Below are 22,778 nucleotides of genomic sequence, written 5' to 3'. Positions count from 1 at the left end.
GAAAGGCGCTGCCGGCCCCTAGGGACGTGCCTCCGCCACCGCCAGGTGCGGGACTCGTGGTGTGGAGCCACTCAGGTCCGGGGAGGGGACGAGACCCTGGGCAGGAGGAGGCGGTGCCGGGAGACGGCGAGTCGCCGAAACCCAGCCCCCGGCTCAGAGAGCAGCGCTGGGGTGGGGCGCAGAGGGAGGTGGGGGGCCGAGCAGGAGGAGGGGCCGCAGGCCGAGCAGGAGGGGGGCCCGGGTCGTGCCGCGGAAACTGCGCCCGTGACGCCTGCGGGGGCCGCTACCGGATCGAGTGGGGTGACACGCCCCACCCCAGGGCCTCGGAGACTCGCCTCCCCAGGCTGAGACCCTCGGGCCTCCGAACCCCTGCAAGACCCGCTCCCTGCCCCCTCACGGCCTGTGTCCCCCCACACCAGGTCGACACAAATGCGCTGGAGTGTCCCCCCCACTAAGACCCGCTCTGCCCCTCCCATTCTGAGCCGGGACCCTTCCCCATGGCTAAGTCCCACAATCTCTATAAGGAAAGCCACCCTAACACGGCCGTGACCCCCCACACGCACATTTTTTAACACATGCAGCCCAATGCCCCTGTCTGCCCTATGAAATTGAACCCCTCAGTGTCTCCCCAACCATGGGCTTGAGTCCCCTCCCTAAACTATGGCCTGTCACACGCAGTAATGTCACACACAACCCTGCCCCTCCCCCAACATGGCCCTAACCCCGCCGCTGAGACTCCTGTCTTGTCCCCTCTGCAGACAGCCTTCATGCCCACTCACTCCCTGAAAACCACCCTGTCCCCACCAGGGCCCTGCTTAAGCGCCCCAGGCATGCCCTGTGCCCCCTCTCTGATGTTGCTGGTGAGTCCCCAGGAACAGTCTAAGCCACTGCTGTCTGACTGCAGGGCCCTCTCCCCCCCACACTCTCTGTTCCTCCAACATTAGGGCCTTGGCGCCGCCCCTTAGCTGCCTAAGTCAAGCCACAGTCCATTGCTGGGCCCATCTATCTAACCGGTGCCAGCTCCGTGGTGCCCAATACTGTTACCTTCCTGTGGGTAATTTAGGTTTACCTTGCTCTTCTTTCTCTGTTTTTTTGAAGCAGCAGTTTCAATGATTGCTTTTAGCTCCTTTTCAGAAATGTGCATTGGATGACTTAGATACCAATACTGCACCACTTCTAGTGTTCTCTATGAATTTCCTATGATGCTTCCTAGGCAGGATGCAGATGGGCTTGTGGCTTTTCTTGAAAATGTTGGTGCATCTGAAACCTTGACATGGAAAGAATACACTGGAGGGAGACTTCCTCCTGAGAGACAAAATGAGGTCAGTCTGTGCAGTAGAGGGACATGTGTCAATGAGGCAAGTGAGTGTGAGCTCACAGTCATGAGACCCACAGGTGTCTGAAGCCTAAGTCCTACAGATAATACTGAATCGTACATACACTTTTCCCTTTATTTACATACCTATGATTATCCTTCTATAAAACCTCAAAGTGCTTTTCAGCACCTGAAGACAGCATAAGGGCAGGGTTTCCTTGTCTTCCTGGTGTAGCTGCACTGGTCAAAGTTTCTTTCCTGTTTTGCATCATAACCTTTTCTGTTTGATATTGGGGCATACACCAGACCAGACCTGGATCCCCAGAGTCAGGTCTCTACATAAGACTTCCTAACAGTCAAAGTAGAACATCTACACTAAGCACAAGGCACCCATTTTATTTCCACCGCACATTGCTGCCCTAGAGGATTGCCTTCCTTCCTCCCTGATGACCCTCTCTGCTGGGGATGGAACCCTGAGCATCAGAGCCAACCCCAATTGCTTCCTTTCATAGCTCAGGCTGCCTCCTCAAAGCAACAGAGGCCAGGAGGTGATGAGAATTACTAAAATAGTTTTCAAATTGTTCTCATTTTTAGATATTGTGTATGGGTCATACATATGATATCTTTAAATAGTGTTTCAAAAATTTGGAGACTGTGTCTTTCTAAGTTGCTTGAGGTCGCATCAGCTGATATATATATATATATATATATATAAAAACACATAGTTTTTTCTTTTTCTTTGAGGTACTGGGGAATAAACCCAGTGGGGCTTGACCTGGACCTCTGAGCTACATCCCCATCCTTTTCATTTTATTTTAAGAGAAGGTCTCACTGACCTTGGGCTCCTCCAGCCTCAGCCTCCCCAAGTAGCTATGGTTTGTTTTTGTGTTGAGGTTAAACCCAGGGCCTCGCAATGCTGGGAAAGCACTCTATGACTGTTGCACACATATAGCAGAGCCACATGGCACCTCTGTACCAGAGGCTAAGCCAAGGCTTCCCACCTGGATTAGTTCCCAGCACAGCCTGAAATCTCCTCCTGAAAAGGGCTGGGGCCAAGAATCTGTCACTAACCCAATTTCAGCCAGTGATTGGATGATGTTAGCTGTCAGTCACGATGAAGAGGCGGGCCTGGAGACCATCCATCAGGGTCGCTGGGGGGAACTGTCCAATCAGTGCGCAGAGGATGGGGAAGGGCGGGCTTCCGCAATCTCCCGGGCTTTTCTTCCTCAGCTACTGGGCTACTCCTTCTCCAGGCCCCGAGTTCTCTGCTCCGGGGATCCAGGCCAGGGACTCTGCGCAGCCTGTGTCCCCGGGGATCTCGGGTGCCCGGAGGTTCCTCAAGAGGACGCCGGGTCACCACAGAAGACAAAAATGGTGAGTTTGCGACCAGGGCTGAAGGTGCAGCGGTCAGCACCTGCCTTGGGGCCCTGTGCGCGGGTGAGCTGCTGAGGCAGTGGAGTCCCCGCTGGCGGGTAGCCCTGGGCTCTGTCCCCTGATATCGCGGGGTGAGCTGGGTTTTGGGTTTTTGAGGTCAGCTGCTGAGCGCCGAGGAGTCCCCGCTGTCAGGTGGCCCTGGGCCCTGACCCCTGGTTTCCTGAGTTTGGAAGGGTGACTCAGGTCCCTGGTGTCCCCTACACTCTACTGGTGGCCCGACCCACTCTTCCCAACGTGTAGGAAACAGGGCCACAAATGCACCCTCCTTCTCCCAGGGGAGCTCCTCCGGAGGCTGCTATAGGTCCCCCAAATTGCAGGCGCCTCCTGCCTTCTAAACCCCACCTTCCCTCCACCTCACAGCTCGGCCAGACGTTCGTTCTTCCCACTCGGTTCAAATGGACACCGTCCGCTAATTGTCACTTTTCATCTAGTGAAATATTGGAGAGAATATTTCTTTTCTTTTTAATTGGGGATCCAAACTCAGGGAGCTTTATCAGCCACATCCCCAGCCTCCCCTTTTATTTAATTTTGAGGTGTCCTCCCAGTCGTTGTGGAAGCTGGCATCCACCTTGTGATCCTCCTTCTTCAACTTCCCAAGACCCCTTCCCACTGTCCCTGGCAAGAATACCTCTTTTGAAAGAAGTGGAATAAAAAAGTCTAATTACATTTCCGTTGTTAAAAATCCTAATTTACAGTCAGGTGCAGTGGTGCACACCTGTGATCCTCGCAGCTCCAGAGGATGAGACAGGAAGATTGCAAATTTCAGGACAGCATTAGCAACTTAGCTGGGCCTTATGCAACTTGATGAGACTGTGTCTCAAAATGCAATATAAAAATGGCTGGAAAGTGGCTCAGTGATAAAATGACTCTGGGTTTATCCCCTGGTACCATAACAACAACAACAACGAAAAAACTAATTTACCTTTTGCTACCCCTGTAGTTTTTCTTAAGTTCACCCTGAGTATGTATAGAAAGTTTGTGAGATTCAATTTTGTCTGAAATCCAGGTCCTAGATTCCATAATGCCACTTAGGATAGAGAGAAACTCTGTTTTGCATTATTGCTGCAGAATATGAACCGATTTCTACAAAAATAGTGGTGGATAAATTTATGAATGTTATTTCTTGAAAACATTAGTTTCTGTCCTTTACAAGGTGGAGAATTTGACAGGGGATGACAGTTTGTTGCTCTTGTTGTCTGGACTTGACAAGTTCCTGTTAACTGTGTGTTTTTTTGGTATCAGGAATGCAATCCAGAGGTGCTTAACCACTGAGCCACATTCCCAGCCCCTTTCAGATTATTTGTTTTAAGCCAGGGTCTTACTACATTGCCTAGGGCCTCTGGCCCCTGCACATCTGTGGTTACAGGTGTACACCATTGCACCCATCTTCATTGTAAATTTTAAGGACGATTTTGGCAATACCTAAAATACCCAACTGTGATCATTTAACCACTGGATAATTTATCAGTGAAATAATAAATGACACCCATTTTCTGGGTAGGAGAGATACATGTGTCTAAATAAGGGTGCTGATCCCCTTCATGAGCACTCTCACCTGATTCCTGTTCACTGCCAACTGCCTCCTCCTAAGGCCACCCCTTTGGAAATTGGCCTTTTAGCTTATGAAACTGGAAGTAAGATAAATGCTCTCTCTACTCTGTTCTGTACAACATTTTGGCTGTTCTTAGATGCAGTCTACTATTCCCATTTTTAGATGTAGTTTTTCTTAAGTTCACCCAAAAAACACAGGAAACCATGCCCTAAAGTTCATAGAATTTACTGAAATGTTCAGTGTTTTTTTCAGAGAGTGTAGATCATGGGAACATTCAGTCTCCTTTGTGAGAAAGTGTGTTGTCTTTCTATTGATTTTGTTGTATTTTATGCCTCTCACTGTATACCTTTTTTATTGTAATCATTTTTTATCACTCATTACATGTATTTTAATTAGTTAGTTAGTTTGTTTTGTTTTGTTTGTTTTGTGTGTGAACTGCTGGGGATTGAACTGAGGGCCACATGCATGCTTGGCAAATTCTCTACTACCAACCAAGCTACTCTCCAGACCAAGAAAATTAATATTATGGACTGTTTTTTATTTATTTGCTTACTTACTGAGTACTGGGGATTGAAGCCATGAACTTGCTCATGCTTAGTTATCCTCCAAAAAAGAATTTCAACTTTGTGAACAGTATTTTGGAGGTGGGCAGGTGATTTCCTGGGGAATAAACCACTGAGCATATCCTCAGCCCTTCTTCTTATTTATTTATTTTTATTTTATTTTATTTTTTTTTTTATTTTGTATAGTTGTAGATGGACAGAATATCTTTATTTTGTTTATTTTTCTGTGGTGCTGAGGATCATACCCAGTGCCTCACACATGCTAGAAAATGCTCTGCCACTCAGCTACAGTCCCAGTCCCTTCTTTTTATTTTTGACGAAGACCAGTCTCACTAAATTTCTGAGTGTCTTGCTAAGTTGTTGAGACTGGCCTCAAACTTGCCATTTTTATGCCTTAACCTCCCTAGTTGCTGAAATTGCAGGTGCACATTGTTGCGGGGCAGGTCCCTCAGAAAACATATCAAGTCCCATTTCTGTCCGAATTGAAGAGTCTTTATTTAGCTGGCCAGCCGGCGATGGCTCCCCGCAGGACCCATAACTTTCTCTGCAAGGAACAGCTCCAAGCCTGAGCATTTTAAGATATTTAAAGGTAAAAACTCCATCTGGGTTGACGCAGCTATAAGTAAGCAGGTGCAGAAGCTGAATTGGGCATTTAGCGAGACAATGCAATGGGTACATTGGTATTTCCCGCAGGACTTTCCAGGTTGGCGGAGCAGCAAGCCAGCAGAAGGGAAGTGGGTCAAAATGACCCTAGTTCAGTTCAAGTTAGAGAATGGTTATTAACATCTAGACAATCAATCTCTGACAAGGTATGTTGGAATAACTTTCCGTTTGTAGCTAGCAGCTATGAGCAGCTCAGAGTGCTTGAAGAATCTCCACTCGTTCAGGCCTGATAGGAAGGGCTGCAGGATGGGATGCTCTGCTCTAGTGAGCCGTAGTGAAACCACATCCTTAGCTTTGTGGTTAGCATTGCCAAGCTGCCAGGCCAGGAAACTGATAGCCAGGAGCTTCGACATGGAACTTCTTAGAAACCCCCTTCCCTAGGGACTAAGACCCTTCCTGATGATAGCCATATTTAGAGCACCCTCATAGTGTGGTTACATTAGGCATAAGATGATTGGCTTATGGATACTATCTTGCTTGTGTACGATTGATGGGCACGCCCACTCCCCCCCCCCCCACGACTAAGGTAGCCGAGAAACTAATTGACCACATCAGTAACCAGAATGACAGCAAAGGTACATTGCCCAAGAAAAATGGAAACCAAAGGGAACAATTTCACATTATATAAGAATTGCTACTTTGTGTTGCCAAGTATGTTATGCTAGGTAACTATTAGGGGGTACAGAGGAGGGGCTTTTCCACGGGAGAAGCATTTCTTACATGATATGGAGTCTCAGGGTAAAATGGAGTCTGTTTGGTCATTGTCCATACAGCCTCGCCCATAACAACACCACCACACCAGCACTTAGAATGCCTTTTAAAGACTTATGATCCCATTTCTCTCCAGTATTGAAAATCAGTTTCCTTGCTTTTCTCTCGAGTTTTGAAATTTGTAACTATGACTCTTCCTCTTTCCTTTATTTTTTGCATTATTATGAAAAAGGTTTTCAGTATGTAGTATTGTTTCTTGGGTATATATTTGTGAGACTCGATGGCAAGATATTTATCCACTTTTTTTATTAAATAAACTTTGTTTTCCAGAGCAATTTCAGGCTTAGATAGTTTATTAGTCAGTGTTCGCTAGAGGAACAGCATCAAGAGGAAGTGTGATTATAAAAGGGGACTTATTAGATTGGCCTACTTGACCCAAAGCTGGATGTCCACAGTGGCCATCTGCAGCTGGAGAGCTTGAGAAGTAGTAGCTGCAGAGTCCAAGAGGCTAAAGCCTCAGAACAAGAGGGATCACTGGTGCTGCCCTAGTCAGACCAAAGGTTCTGAAAACTCCCTGGAGAATCACAGGCAGAGTCCACTTTGGGAGAGTGAAGAAGGCAGAGTGTGATATCCTCAGGCCATTGCAGCAGCCATTGGAGAAGAAAGGCCTTTCTCTGCTGCTGCTTCCTTCTTCTTCCAACTTTTGTTCCACCTAAGACACCGTCCTATTGGATGGCGCTGCCTAGCTTAAGGAGGTTTCCCCACCTCAGTTCGCTATCTCACATGCCAATCATTCCTAGACACACCCAGAAGCCCCTTCGTATCAGTATCTCTTAATCCAATCAAGTTGACAATTCAAATGAGCCATTCATTACACATAGTATCAAACATCCCTATCTCCAATTTATAGTCTCCACTGTTTTCAACATCTTGCATTGGTGTAGGATATCAGTTACTGAACCAGTGTTGGACATTTGATGAAGAGAGTGGATGGAGAAACACATTATGATAAGCCAAAGTTTATCCTTTACCTTAGGGTTCCTTGTCTGTGTGATGTGATTGTGTGTCATGTAATTTACACGATAATGTTATACAGAAGAGTTTCACTGCTCTGGGAATCCTGGGTTCCCCCTGTTCATCACTCCTCCTCATTCCTTCCTCCCTCTCTGTTCCCTGAGTCCCTGGCACCCATCAGTTCTGCTAGTGCATCTATAATGTTGTCTTTTCCAGAATGTTCTTGACTTGCAATCTTACTGCACTTGGCCATTTCAAACTGGCTTCTCTCACTTACCAGTCTGCCTTTAAGGGTGCTGTATCTTTCCAGGCTACAGAGCTCATTTACTGCATGACTTTCTTTGGTGTGATTAAACCACAGTTTGTCCATTCAGTATTGAAAGTGACATCTTCCTTGTATCTAGCTTTGGGCAGTTCTGGATATGGCTGCTATAGTCACAGCTGTGAGGTTTTCTGTGCACATAATTTTCATCTCATTTGGGTAGACACCTGGGAGTGTGGTCACTTAATTCTGGAGTGCACCATGTTTATTTGGTAAGAGTGTGACTGTCTTCCAGAGAGGCTGTTACCCTTCTGTTCACATGAGCAAGGGAAGAGTTCTTGCCGATTCTGGTTTTCTCTGTCTTTCAGTGCTTTCAATGTTTGCATTTGGCCACTCCAGTGGGTATCTGGTGGCACCTTATTGTTTAATTTAAAGTTTCCTAATTAAGTGCTGGTGAATATCTTCTCACACCTGTGTTAACAGTCTCTATTTCTTGGATAAGTGTCTTTCCAGGTTTTTTTGCCCACTTCCAACTTAGTTGCTTGCTTTCTTGCTGAGTGTTCTTCCTGCATGTTGAATACCAACCCAGTGTCACTATGTGTCGTGACAACATTTTGTCCAGTCCTCCAGCATGTCTTCTCATTCTCTCAAGTGCATCTTTTGAAAAACACAAACTTCATTTTGATCAAGTTCGATTTACAAGTTTTTCACTCACAGATCATGTGTCTGATGTTGCATATGAAGCTGTCATGCCAGCCCAGATTTCTCTGTAAGTACTTCTGTGTCATCTTAGTGAAGTTCTGAAGTTTGCATTTTGTACTATGATGTATAGGCAATGTTTTTTTGGTGCTAACAAGTGAACCCAGGGCCTGCTAAGTGCCAGGCAGGTGCTGTGCTAGAGCTGCAGCCCCAGCTCTGTGTCCTACCTTGAGTCTGATCCTCCACTGGGAGCTGATTCTGTGACATTTGTGAAGTGAATATGTTTTCTTTTTTTGCATGTTAATGTCCAGGTGCTTTGGCAACTTTTTCCAGGAGAGTATATTTTCCATTGATTTTGTTCTTTGCTCCTTTTTAAAAATCAGTGGAATATATTTATACAGTGCCAAATACCACAGTCTTTTTTTTTTTTTAAGAGAGAGAGAGAGAGAATTTTTTAATATTTCTTTTTTAGTTTCGGCGGACACAACATCTTTGTTTGTATGTGGTGCTGAGGATCGAACCCGGGCCGCACACATGGAGGCGAGCGCACTACCTCTTGAGCCACATCCCCAGCCCACCCAGTCTTGATGATTGTAGATTTCTAGTAGTTCCTAACCTCAGGTGGTGTCCATCCTGAGAATTTAGTGTTCATTACTGTGTTGGTTGTTCTTGATCTTTTACTGAAAACATAACTTAAAGTAATTTTTATTGGGATCATATTGAATCCATAACTGAAATTGGTAAGAATTAATAATGACCCTGAGGCTTCTCATCTGTGAACATGAAATATCTGCATGTATTTGCCCTGTCTTTTACACTCTCATTAGAAGTATGCAGTTTTTTTTTTTATAGACTCTTATCAGATTTATATATGAATATTTCTCTTTCATGGGTGCTGTATAAGAGGTGTTTGTTTTTGTTTTTGGTGCTGGGTGTTGAACTCAGGGCTGCTCTACCATCGAGCTAGATTCCCAATTCTTTTAATAATAATAATAATTATTATTATTATTATTGTTATTATTATTATTATTATTATTATTATTTTAAACACAGACTTGCTAAATTGCACAGGCTGGACTCAAAGTGGTGACCATCCTGGTCAGCCCCCTGAGTGTTAGAGACCATGTACATTGCATCCATGTCCAGCTTGCTGATGTCAATCATATAATAATTGTCCTATTATTTAGCATGACAACACTAATATCATCTCGTTCCTTTTCATGATTCTTCATGATTCCACATAGAGAAGAGGATCATGCTGTCTCTCTATAAAGACATTGATGTTTTTCTGAGCTTGAGTGTGTTTTTCCATTATTCTTAACTTTTTTCTTTAACTATTGATGTAATCATGATATTTATTATTTAGCTTTGTGTTGTGATGGATAATGTTAACTGATTTTTCAGTTTTGAATCAGCCTCGCAGAGTTGTAATAATTCCCTCTTGGCTGTGGTATATAATTTTATTTTTGGCTTCAATTCGGTAATGTTTGATGAGGAATTTTGCATTGATGATCATGAGAGTCATTCATAATATCCTTTTTAATTTAATACTTTTCTTTATCTATTTAATTTTGATAATATGTTAACTTAAGTCTCAAAAGAATTAGGAGGTTTAACTTGCCTAGTGTGTTGTAGGAAAAAAAGTAGAAAATTGGTGGCAGTTCTTAAGTGTCTCATGGAAGCCTGTTTGAGATGTCAGAGCCTTGCCTTGCCTTTTTGGGTAGTAATTAGTTATTGAGTCTGTTTTTTCTGTAACCATGGGCTCATCTGTTTTGTGTATTTCCCCTTGTGTGTAAGTTGTAGGAGATTGTCTCTCTCAGAGAAATGGTCCAATATTTCTAAGTTGTCTAATTTGTGTCAAGCACATTTTCATGAAAATCTTTAATCTCAATGCATTTGTCATGATGATACTTTTAATTCTCTTAGTTTATCAGTTCTGTTGCTCTTTGCTTTAAAATTATTGTATATTTTATTTATTTTGTTTGCATGGTGGTGAGGATTGAAGCCAGTTCCTCCCATATGCTAGGGAAGCACTCTTGCACTGAGCCACAAGCCCAATCCCTGTCCTCTGTATTCTTAGCCTTATGTCAGTTTATCAGTGATGCTGATGTTCATGAAGGGCTTGATTTTGCAGACTGCGGATTTCCTCATTGTGGTTTCATCAACACCCACTCTGTTACTATCCTGTGCTTGATTTAGGTTTACCTGCTCTTCTTTCTCTGGTCTCCTGAAGTGGAAGTTTCAGTGATTGCTTTAGCTCTTCTTTTCTGAAATGTGCTTTCGATGACTTAGGTGCCAATGAAGCATCCCCTGTGCTGATTTCTACAGATTTCCTATGGTGGGCTTTTACATTTTATTTCCTTTAAAATGGTCACCTTTTTCTCTCGAGTCACCTCTTTCTCTTGATCTGTTTAGAGCCCTGTGCATCACCTCCATTTGTCTAAAGGCTTTCTGGATGCTTCTTATCTGATTTATGCTTCACCCTCCATGGTCTTTGAGCATACATGGGATTTCTTTGGGGTTGCACGCTTGTAGAGGTGTGGTTTATGGCTCAGGATGTGTTTTGTCCTGGGGGTGTTGCTGTGACCCTGAGAACTCTGTGTGCTTCCCCATTGGCTGAAGGCCAATGGAGCCCTCCTGTCTGCCTTTCTGATCCAACAGAGTTAGGCTGATGTCTCCAGTGTAAGTGTGCATTCTTCATTGTCCTGGACAGTTCTCTATGGCTCTACCTGGTGTATTTTTCACTTTGTTTCAGTTGCATGCATATTAAAATTTAAGAGTGTTATTTTACAGTTTAGTCTAGAGACAGCACAGGCCTGTAATCCCATGTTATGGGCAGAAGGATTCCAAGTACAAAGACAGCCTCAGTATATGTTAGAGACACCCTGAACAAATTAGATCCTATCTCAAAACAAAAATAAATAAATAAAATTTAAAAGGGTGGGGATGTGGCTTAGTGGTTAAGCACCTCTGTGTTCCTTTCCTGGTATAAAAAAAAAAAAAAAAAAGAAATGAAAAGAAAAAGGAAGGAAAGAAAGAAAAAATGGAAAGAAGAAAGAAACAATGGAAGAAAATTTAACCTAGGGATTCTGAAGTCTGATCTTGCTCAGGGTTGGTCAATCTCAAGTCATGTATTTTCCTTTGCTGAGCCATGGCTTCCTGTCTTTCAGTATTCTTTGTACATTTTGTTGTTGAAAAGTGGATGGAAATGTGTTCTCCCCTTTCTCCTATGGTGCTCTTCCTGTTTCTTGAAGGCTTCATGCATTTGCTTAGAAACTGCTTGGTCTGCGGTGTGTGTGGTGAATTGGCTTGTGTTCAGTCCATTTCTAGACTCCCCTGAGTGCCAGTGTGGTGGGACAGAAGGGAAGCAACAGACAAGACTCTGTCTTAAAACATCAAATGTGAGGGCTGGGGATATAGCTCAGTTGTTAGGGTGCTTGCCCTGCATGCACAAGGCCCTGGGTTCAATCCCCAGCACCAAAAAAAAAAAAAAAGAAAGAAAGAAAGAAAGAAAAAAAAAATGTGAGAGGGATGTGGCTGCATGATTTTTATCCCCTGGACTGGATTTGATTTCTGCTAAGTTTTTAATCTGCCCCACCATAAATAAATAAATAAAACCATGTTTTCTTTAACTTTCTGAAAAGTGTTTTAGTCTTTCACATTTCAATGTGTAATACATGGACTTTTGTCTGCAGAATAGAGGGATGGAGTACTTTTTGCCACGTAGATTCCAGTTTGCCTGCACCATCACTGTGATCTGTCTTTAGGCACCTTCTCTCACTCATAATCTTTCCATGCATGGAGGCCATCTCACTCCAGGCTTTCTCTTGGACTCTTATTAACCTCTGCTGATACTGTGCTGCTCAGAATGTCATATGTCTTAAGTCCTTGAGTTGGTGCTGTGTCAGTGGCAGGGGCACTGTCTAGCAGGTGAGCTCTTTGGCTGTTCCACACTGTTCAGAGATCATAGCGTGCTTAGAGACATGCGTGGAGTGGCCTGTTTCACTCACAGTCAGCGTGGGATACTTCAGGATTCTGGGCTGCAAACCTGCTGCTTTACCCCCCCTGGAAGTGCTTGTGCCTGAGGTCTCTTTGCACCAGCTGTATTACAGGCACAAGGAATCTCTTTCACAACAGACAACCATTGCACATGTGGCCCATTCTTGATCAAAGTGTCCTTGAGCAGAACATTGGTGTGTGTCTCATAGTTGTACATCATCTGAGTGAGACATCTGCTGTTCAGAGGAATTTGACAATCATTGGATATTCATTGTTGACATGAGGTTTGGAAAAGTACTTTCTGCTGTCTGTTAAGAAGGCTGTTTTTCAGACTTATATAGCTTTGTAAGGCTGTTGTTTTTGACAAGGTGACATCTTGGGCACATTGAGTTACTTCTGAGACACATGCCATCTTTCCACACACTCCATTCTGCTTTGACATGAACCACCGGATATTGTCAAATTGTCATGTTTATTAATCATGGTGCTTGGGGCTGGGGTTGTGGCTCACTGGTAGATTGCTTGCTTAGCATTTGTGAGGCACTGAGTTTGGTTCACAGCATTATATTAAAATAAAATAAATAAAGGTGTTAATCATTGTGTTTGATTACTAGTTGGCTTAATTGTCTTCTGGAGTAAATCACCTGCAAACTTGTATTTGTTCTTGTTATAATCAACCAAATTGAGCTCAATCCCCAGTGAACACATTGTGACCAACTGTGTGTAATGTTGTCTAAATATTGTCTATGAGGGAAGATCCTTAGTGACCCATGCCCAGAGGTTGTGGGTGGGGCCTAATTCTAGGCATTTTTTTTAGAGAGAGAGCAAGAGAGATGTAGATATAGAGACAATTTTTTAATATTTATTTTTTAGTTTTCGGCGGACACAACATCTTTATTTGTATGTGGTGCTGAGGATCAAACCTGGGCCGCATGCATGCCAGGCGAGTGCACTACCGCTTGAGCCACATCCCCAGCCCTCTAGGCATTTATTTAAAGAGGGAACAGTATACTTTCAGAAGGAAACAGGAGATCAGAATTTCCATGTTGTTGACATTTTCTGTGGAGGCCCAGTGAGCCACTGTGGTTGGCAGAATCTGTCAGAAATGCTGTTTTGTGATTCCAGCAATTTTCTACTCAGTCAGCTTTCTTTTCTAAGTTTAAGTAATATTGGGAGTGTTAATATAAGCTTTCTACTGCACAGGAAAATGTTAGGACCTGTAATAGTTAAAACCCACAAAGAATTTAGGAGTGACCTGGAAGGCTTTCTTACTTCCTATGAACACACCAAAGGAAGGGTGTCCAACATTCTACTGTTTGCCTTTTGAGTGGCCCAATTCTACTGCTAGAATGGCCAAGAACAATCAAATGCAGTAAGGATTTCATGGACCAAATCGTGGAATGAATTAGGAGGCCAGGGAATCATGTGAACATCATGCATGTTGAGTGTAGATTTCTTATGCTGTCAATGTTTTCTTGACCTCCACTATACATTTGTGGGATATTTTAGATCTCAGTGACCTTTGAGGATGTGGCTGTGAACTTCAACCAGGAGGAGTGGGCTTTGCTGGATTTTTCCCAGAAGAACCTTTACAGAGATGTGATGCTGGAAGTCCTCAGATACCTGATTTCTATAGGTAATAATGATGTTTCTTTAATTAACGAGATAGAGAACTCGTATTTATTTTGGTCACTTATGTAGAAGGTGAAAAGAGAATCAGTTGTTGAACTATTGTAGCATAAATGGCACCTAGGATTTGGAAAAGCATTTCTAGCTCCTAAAAATTTATAAAGATCATTCTGGTTTTGCATTTTAGGAAACAAATGGGAAGACAAGACCATTGAAGATCAGATCGAACATTCTGGGAGCATTCTAAGGTAATTGTACTCACAAGAGGAATCCTGGAGGGAATCTGAGAATGCCATATAATATTTAAAACAAACCAAACAGAGAAATATGCACAATTTGAAATGTATTTATTCTTACAAGATTTTTTTTACAGGAAATATATACTTAACTGTAACAGATATTCAGTGTTTTCAAAGTGCTTGACATGCAAAAAGTACTATGAAATTGCATATGTGAATATCACTATTTGCATGATAGCCATAGGGAAGCTGTGTTGCAAATGATTGTTTCCTCTCAATCTCTTGATTTTCAGGCAATTTGAACAAGTCAGAAATCCTATCCTTTACCTGTTGTTCATAGTAACGTAAGCTTATGACCTTTAAATAAATAGAACAATGTGAATGAATCCAGCATTGATAATGTGCTGCCTATTCTTCAAAGAAGCCATGGGGTAAACTTCAGAAGCCAAGAAGATAGTGTGGGGAAACTTTCAATGAGATTCCAGTTCTTAACTGGACAAAGACAAATTTTAATACAGTAAATACATGTAAGTGTGTTATGTGTGCAAAAGACTATATGTCCTTCATTTTGTCATAGGCACGTCGCATGTCACTCTGGACATGAACCCTACAAGCATGAGGAATGTGAAGAGAAGCCATGTGAATTGAAGCATTTCAGGAAATCTGTGGTAACTCCCAACAGCGTTCACACACAAATTTTAACAGAAACTGGAGATGGACCTTATGAAAATAGAGTATGTGAGAAAGTCTTCAGCTGTCTCAGTACCATTCAAAGGCATGAAGTTACTCATACTGGGTGGCAACCCTTTGAATATCAACAATGTGGTGAAGCCTCATCTTCTCCCACAGATGTTCAAAGACACATGAGAACACACAGTGGAGGTAAAGCTGTTCAATGTGAGGTATGTGGGAAAGCCTTTCATTTCTCCTCTTTATTTAGAAGACATGAAAGAACTCATTCTGGAGAGAAACTCTGTGAATGTAAAGAAGGTGGTCGGACCTGTACTTCACTCACAAGTCTTCAATATCACATGATCACACACACTGAAAATGCACATTTTAAATGTAAGGTATGTGGGAAAGACTTTGCTTATCCCAGTTTATTTAGAATACATCAGAGAACACATGCTGGGGAGAAGCCCTATGAATGTAAGCAGTGTGGAAAAGCTTTCACTAAGCCCTCTGCCCTTCTGTCACATGAACGAACTCATACTGGAGAGAAACCTTATGAATGTCAACAATGTGAAAAGGCCTTTTCTACATCCTCTTACGTTCAGATACATAAACGAATTCATACTGGAGGAAAGCCCTATGAATGTAAACAGTGTGGAAAAGCCTTTGTTACATCCTCTCAGCTCCATGTACATAAAAGAACACATACTGGAGAGAAGCCGTATGAATGTCAACAATGTGGAAAGGCCTTTGCTAGGTCCTGTCACCTTCAGATCCATGAAAGGACACATACTGGAGAGAAATTCTATGAATGTCAACAATGTGGAAAAGCCTTTGCTAGATCCAGTAACCTTCAGATTCATGGAAGAACGCATACTGGAGAGAAGCCCTATGAATGTAAGCAGTGTGGGAAAGCCTTTGCTACATCCAGTCACCTTCAAAGACATGGAAGAACACATACTGGAGAGAAGCCCTATGAATGTCAACAATGTGGAAAAGCCTTTGCTACATTCTCTTCTGTTCAGGTACATGAACGTTTTCATACTGGAGAGAAGCCCTATGAGTGTAAGCAGTGTGGCAAAGCCTTTGCTACATCCGGTTACCTTCAGATTCATAGAAGAACACATACTGGAGAGAAGCCCTATGAGTGTAAGCAGTGCGGCAAAGCCTTTCCTACATCCAGTTACCTTCAGATTCATAGAAGAACACATACTGGAGAGAAGCCCTATGAGTGTAAGCAGTGCAACAAAGCCTTTGCTACATCCAGTAACCTTAAGATTCATGGAAGAACACATACTGGAGAGAAGCCCTATGAATGTCAACAATGTGGGAAAGCCTTTGCTACATTCTCTTCCGTTCAGGTACATGAACGTTTTCATACTGGAGAGAAGCCATATGAGTGCAAACAGTGTAGAAAAGCTTTTGCTACATCTGGTGCGCTTCACATACATAGAAGAACACATACTGGAGAGAAGCCCTATGAGTGTAAGCAGTGTGGCAAAGCCTTTGCTAGATCCTGTTACCTTCAGATTCATAGAAGAACACATACTGGAGAGAAGCCCTATGAATGTCAACAATGTGGGAAAGCCTTTGCTACATCCACTGAGCTTCACATACATGGGAGAACACATACTGGAGAGAAGCCCTATGAATGTAAGCAGTGTGGGAAAGCCTTTGCTAGATCCACTTACCTTCGGAGACATGAACAAACTCACACTGCAGAGAAATCGCACTCATGAATGCAACTGGCTTAGTCTTCTGTTGTTACTATTTCACTCATAAACATGTAGGAAGCTTACTGGAGAAATATCCTTTGAATGTGAAATGTGGTAAAATTCTTTCTCACTTTCATAGAAGAAAAGGCTCATATATATACATATTGTAAGGGTAAAAGAAATTGAAGTTAAAGTGTAAAAGTGAAAGGGTAAAAGACCGGGCATTGTAAAGTTTCTAAGCTGCAAGGCCTGAGTTAAAATGTAAAGGATTAGGTATTGTTAGGTTTCTATGTTACCTGCAAAACCTGAAATCCCTGTAGCTGTTAAGACAATGCTTGGAACCACCCAGTAAATATTTCCCCTGACTGCTTGGTTGTTTAATAACTGAAGGGCTCTGTGTGGTCTCTCACGTAGGCATCGCAGGGCCTAAACCAATCAGTTTGAATGTGTATCCCGCTTTAGAACTGACCTATCACCCCCGCCTGACCTGTTCCCACCAATGAATGAACTAATCATGTTTAGGAGTTGTTGTTTGATTTTCCCACGGTGTATGATGATTTGTTAAAGGAGACTGTGATGTATGTAAAATCCCCGCCCTCCCCAAAAAAGTGTACTTAAGCAGTACTCAGCCCCTGCTCTGGGCTCTGGGCTGTTCTCCCTTCTTGAGTGGGCATGGAGCCCTAGCATGCTAGATCAATAAATCCCCTTCTGCCAATTGCATGAGTGGTCACTTGGTGGTCTCTTTCTCCGACGCTTCACCAGACCCTTACATTTGGTGCATTGGCCGGGAACTGTGCATCGCCGGACAAGGAGACCCCAACGGACTTCTTTAGGGGGTAAGTAAGGTGCCTCTTCTTCTTCTTCTTCTTCTTCTTCTTCCTCCTCCTCCTCCTCCTCCTCCTCCTCCTCCTCCTCCTCCTCCTCCTCCTCCTCCTCCTCCTTCTTCTTCTTCTTCTTCTTCGTCTTCTTCTTCCTCCTCCTCTTCCTCCTCTTCCTCCTCTTCCTCTTCCTCTTCCTCCTCTTCTTCCTCCTCTTCTTCCTCTTCTTCTCCTCCTTCTCCTCCTTCTTCTCCTCCTTCTCCTCCTTCTTTTCCTTCTTGTTTTTCCTTTACGATAGCTTAGAGCTTTTTGGTTTTTGGCTCGGTGGAGAGCGTGAGCTCTCAGAGCTTTTTTGTTCGGGTTCGGTTTCTTGGTTTGGGTTGGCAGAGTGGCTGCCAGCGGAGAGCGTGAGCTCCCCCTGGCCGTGGTGGACAGACGTGTCCTGAAGCCACAGGCCACGTCCTTGCAAGGGACGCCTTGGAGGACTCGGGGAGGGGCGGATGGACCCTCATTCGGTGAGAAGGGATTCTGCTGCCAGCCCGTCAGGTCTTGCCGGCTACTTTTATTCTCAGGTTGAGTTCACTGTCTGCCTTTAATCTTTGCTTCTGAATTTGTGTTAAACGTTTACTGTGTGTCCATGTTTGTGTCACGTTTGTATTGTCCCTGTCTCTGCCTGAGTAACTCCCAGTATGGGACAAAGCCATTTCACGCTTCTGTCCCTGAAGCCTTTCCTGGTCCCTGCCTCCACTCCGACCCCTTCCCCCAAGATCCTATCACTCAATCCTTCTGCTCCTCCCCCTTTTCCCTCCATTCTCCCTGAGTCACAAGATTGTAGATCTTGGGGTTGTGAACAAACGGGAGCTGCATGATGATCTTTGTGTGTTTTTTTGTCTGTGTCTCTGTTAAGTGTGATGGCATTGTTTTACTTTGGACTGATGCAGAGTCCCAAATTCCAAACTGCCTTAGATGTGTGGAAGTAACTTTAGCTAAATTTTAACCTAATGCTTCTCCTGTGAGGGACCAAAACTCAATAGAACCGCCAGCTTTTCTGTTCTCACCTTTTACACCTCTCTTAGATGAGTTTTAAAGAACTTTGATAAACTTTACCCCCCTTTGTTAAGCGAGATTAGGGAAGCAGTGTTTTCTTTTCTTCCACGTAGTTGGCTTGAGCATGCCCACTGCAGAGGGAAATGCCTGGGGTCTAAAAACTTTGATATCTCACTTAAACTTTTCTCAAACTCAAAACAACTGCAAGCAGAGGATGAACTTTTTTGGGAAGCTGACTACTGAAAAGTTAGGAGATGTGAAAAATGCCTGGTGCCTGGGGTCAAACCAAACCCGCAAAAGTAATCCTGGAAGTAAAAGGTGGGGCTGAGAGGCTCCCAGCAGCTGCCAGAGCCATTTTGCTCTGGGGAACTCCCTCATTCCTTACCTGCACTTTATTACTCCACCTCTGTTTACTTAACTAAAGGGACAATGAATGCAGTAATGTGTTGATATTATAGATTGTTTCTTGGGGATGATCTTGGCTGAATGTGTATCTAAAAGATGATTTTTTTATTGTAACAATCTGGTATCTGAATGGGTTTCTGAAGCATTGCACTATCTTGCAGTTAAAAGTTGGGTTTAAGCAATTGTTTAGTTTGATTTCAGATAGTTCATGCTGGAAAACTTAAATACTTAGGATAAAAAAAATTAAAAAGTTTCAATTTTGAACTGGGTAGCCTGAGAAAATTTCACTAGGTATTCCAGTGCATTAACCTGGGCAAGGATAATAAATTATGATATGATATCTGTTCCCCTCAGTGTGTAAGATTCAGGAAAAAAAAAAGGGGGGTGCTAAATTAAAACGTTGGTCTGGCTTATTGAAATGACATTAATTAGCAACAGTCTTGGGAATTTTTAAAGCTTAATTTTGGATATACATGGTAGAACTTAGTACTACTTTATGAACTTCAGAACAAAGGAAGCAGCTTAATGATCCTGAGGGAATTTCCTCTGATGGTGGCCTTTATATTATCAGAAAAAGATCCTATTTTCGGTTTTGTGTGAGCGAGTTTTACTAGTGTAGAAAGATGTAAAGGTATGAAATTTTGAGAATTGTATCTTAAACTTGCATCATAATTTTCAACCTCCAAACCTGGAAATTGTGACTTATGACTAAAATGCCTTAGGCATGAGGTTTCTGCTCAGAATTCCAGTCTTCCCAGTTCCTTCCAGACCTCAGCCAGGACTTAAGTTGATATGCAAATAGAAGAAGCTTGGGGCTCAATAGAGGACAGATCTGAGATTCAAGGAAAAAAAAAAGAGTAAAAGTGTCTTTTTACCTGAACTCAGACTAGACCCCAACCAAAAAGTAAATTATATGATATTTACTAATTACTGGCCAGTCATCTTTTTTTTAGGACTCTTGCTTTTTCTTAGATTCTGTATTTTTTTTGAGCTCATGATTTTGGTCCTACAGACCTAGGTTAATGTTTTTCTGATAAGTGGAGTTTTTGAAACATTGCAATGGAGATTTCACCTGAAAAAGCTACAAGGGTGTTACACTTGTGTTATGTGTTGTATGTCAGTATGTCTGTATGTGTGTATGTCCATATATCCAGCAGTGATATGACAATTGACAGATGAGGAGCGCTCATGAAAAATTTAAAAATAGATCCAAATATCTTTGATTCATGTGATTCAAATGGTTCAATTTAAATTGAGTAAACAGATAAAAGTAAAGATGTCTTTAAAATTAAGCTTATAAGTTTTTCTACGTGTTCAAAAAGACCCTAATAAAATGTTGATGTCTATGTAATAATCTGCCTAAATTCAGAAATTTACAGATATTGTTTCAAAATGTGAACAGAAGGAGGTTAACAGATGGAAAAGAGAAACTAAAAGGTTCTAGGTATGGATTTAATAGAGAGAAAATGTGTTTCTGGATAAGAGAGTCTATGTGATTAAGTAATTAAGAGGGTTTAAGTAAGTGATAAAGAAGGTCTGTGTAAATTGGTTATGTGTGTTAGTTTTTGAGCAAGTAATCTTAAAAGAAATTAAAAATTATACAACTATGGTTAAACAACAGCTGTTATTTTTCAATATTGTAATGTTGTTTATTTAGAAAGCTAACCTTGGTTAATAAAAATCATCAATGTAATTATGGTGCTGTTAATGTGTTCATATCTTCCAGGTATACAAGTCTGTAAGGTAGAAGCTTCAAAAGAACATTGTATCAAGCTGGTGTTCTAAAGTTGTATGGTAATTTTAGGCTCAAAAGAAAAAACATGTTGGAGATTTATTTATATCATTTGTGTTCTACAACTGGACTTGTTATCAATAAGATATGTAAAGTTCTATGTTACTTTCTACACTGAGATACAATTTAAATGTATATTTAAGTTAATGAGAGCCTAATATGTGTGAAGGTTTTATTGCAAAACACAAAAGTACATTACTACTTTTCTACAAGAGGTTAAAAGCTTTCAGCCTTTCTTTAATTCATGTTTTAGGTGTGATATTATGTTGTGTTAGCTAATATTCATGTAAACTTGAACAACAATTTATGTAAACTTTGTAAAATGATCAGCTTCAGAACTATAGTACTTGAGATTTATAAAGAGCCCTGCCTTACTTGAGATAAGGCTCTGTCCCATCTCACTACATGTAAAAGTGACTATGGAAGAAGTAAGCTAGATTTCAGTACAGTTAAAGTTGTGTCCCAAAATAGGTTTTTGCCAAGATTACTAGGATCTCAAACAGGGAATTATGATATATAACCCTGCCAGAATTCAAGGTAGCTATTATGTAAGCTAAATATGTTTTTACCCTAGTTAGTTTTGTTTTGTAGTTTGCTTATAGATGGTTTAAGGATTGCCTGTTAATATTTTAAAGAGGTACTGCTTTAAGAACTCACAACCTGGGTCAACTTAAGATAAGGAGTTATCACCTACAGGATAGAGAGATAGACATTAAAGCCCAGTGCTCTCAATATAAGGCTGTTAACTTATTTGCTGGATGTTTAAGACCAAGTTTTTAAAATTAGTTAAATTAAAAGGGCCAAGAAAACCAATATTTGGCTCTTGCCCTCTGAGTCAGTCTGAATCAGGGAATAGGGGACTTTTCCAAAGGGCTCTGCAACTCTAGGCCACATAACCTCCTGATCAGGGAGATTAATGAGACCAGTGGAGGACAGAAGGCCAATCGGTGCATTTGCTGTGAAGAGGAGGGTCATCAGAAAGGGGAAACATCCCTGATGCTTCCGAGGGAAGCCACATGGTCAAGCAAGGCCTGGACCCATCCTAGCGCAAATGGCACTAGCAGAACTGAGAAGCTGCTGTAAATTCCCCGAGGACTCCCAGGGAAACTCAGCTGACTGTTAACAATAGATAAAAACAAAAGTCAGTTTGACTTGCTTCATCTTAAACACTTAGCAAAGACAGTTAAAGCCAAAACACAGCTGTTCCTGGGCTGCCAGGGACTAGAAGGGAGTTCTCCTTCAAAGAATAGCCTGACACTTACAAGAAACAGCCCCCTGGGAGACATCCTGCCTGGGAGACACCCTGCAGCCATCTATCTCCCTGAGACATCCTGCGGCCACCTATCTTCCTGAAACATCCTGCCGTTATCTCACCTTGTGCAGACATCCAGCAACTGCCGATAAGAGAGCTTCCCCATCCCCAGCGTACAAATACCCCTGTGTGAACAATAAAAGTTTGCAGCTTGATCAGAACTCCTGTCTTGCTATCATCCTTCTGTGTCTCTTGTCCCTTCATTCCTCCCCACCTAGGTTCAAGGCCCACGTTGATGTGTCCTGCTGGTCGGGACACTGGGCATTTTAAATGATAATAATAATTAAATGTAACTTCCAAAAATAAGTAAACTGGAGGCTACAAAAGAGATTCTCAGACAGGAATGCCTGATAACTATTAAAAGGAACTGCCAGAGTAGTTTTTAGTTTAAGGCCCACAGATATTCCTAACCTACACAGATAGGCTTGGTGTTTGCTAGTATGGTCATCCAGCCCTAAGTAACAGAATTAAAGGTTTCTCTATTAGACACAGAGGTCATACTAGTAAAAGGATTTTACAAGATCAGATGACATTAAATTATTAGACTATATCTTAAGGGAAAGGACATCTGTAAACCTAAATGTTAATTGTTGTGTTTACATCCCTGACATTTCTGGCAAGGTGACAAATATCCTTAAAGATTTACATGCTCAGATAGAAGCCATGTCCTCAGCAACTTTGTCATGGAAACAGTATCTTAGCTCCTGGTTCTTGGTACTTCCTGGTGGAAAACATTGTTAGTCTCTGTCTTGGCCATTATACTCATTGGCATATTCCTGTGCTGTGACATTTATTGCTGCATCAGTCTGGTTCCAGTACTAATGAATTCTTGTTTCTCTTATAGACCACCTATCCCTCGAATGGCCCTCCAGCCTAATACTTCTCAATTGGACTTTTATCATGGACCACTCGATAGACCCGATATTTTTAAAGGGGG

At 42.3% G+C, this 22,778-nt stretch overlaps 1 protein-coding gene across 3 annotated transcripts; it reads left to right on the top strand.

Annotated features, from left to right (window-relative positions):
* Positions 1 to 22,002, top strand: LOC139703305 (zinc finger protein 709-like). Of its 3 annotated transcripts, XM_071606565.1 has the most exons (6): positions 2,262 to 2,689; positions 13,722 to 13,848; positions 14,029 to 14,089; positions 14,658 to 16,405; positions 17,230 to 17,303; positions 20,464 to 22,002. In XM_071606565.1, exons 1-5 carry the CDS (start codon positions 2,408 to 2,410, stop codon positions 17,298 to 17,300), a joined length of 2,289 nt encoding a protein of 762 aa, XP_071462666.1. In that variant the 5' UTR covers positions 2,262 to 2,407; the 3' UTR covers positions 17,301 to 17,303; positions 20,464 to 22,002. The 3 variants fall into 3 exon arrangements, with proteins under 3 accessions (XP_071462667.1, XP_071462666.1, XP_071462665.1); XM_071606566.1 differs by lacking the exons at positions 17,230 to 17,303; positions 20,464 to 22,002 and adding an exon at positions 1 to 45 and having other exon boundaries at positions 2,546 to 2,689; positions 14,658 to 17,187; XM_071606564.1 differs by lacking the exons at positions 17,230 to 17,303; positions 20,464 to 22,002 and having other exon boundaries at positions 2,264 to 2,689; positions 14,658 to 17,187.
* The last annotated feature ends 776 nt before the right edge of the window (positions 22,003 to 22,778 follow it).

Source organism: Marmota flaviventris, chromosome X (genome assembly GCF_047511675.1).
Source record: "Marmota flaviventris isolate mMarFla1 chromosome X, mMarFla1.hap1, whole genome shotgun sequence".
NCBI lineage: Eukaryota > Metazoa > Chordata > Mammalia > Rodentia > Sciuridae > Marmota > Marmota flaviventris.
Note: the sequence above shows the minus strand (reverse complement) of the source record. Positions and strands in the feature narration are given on the sequence as shown.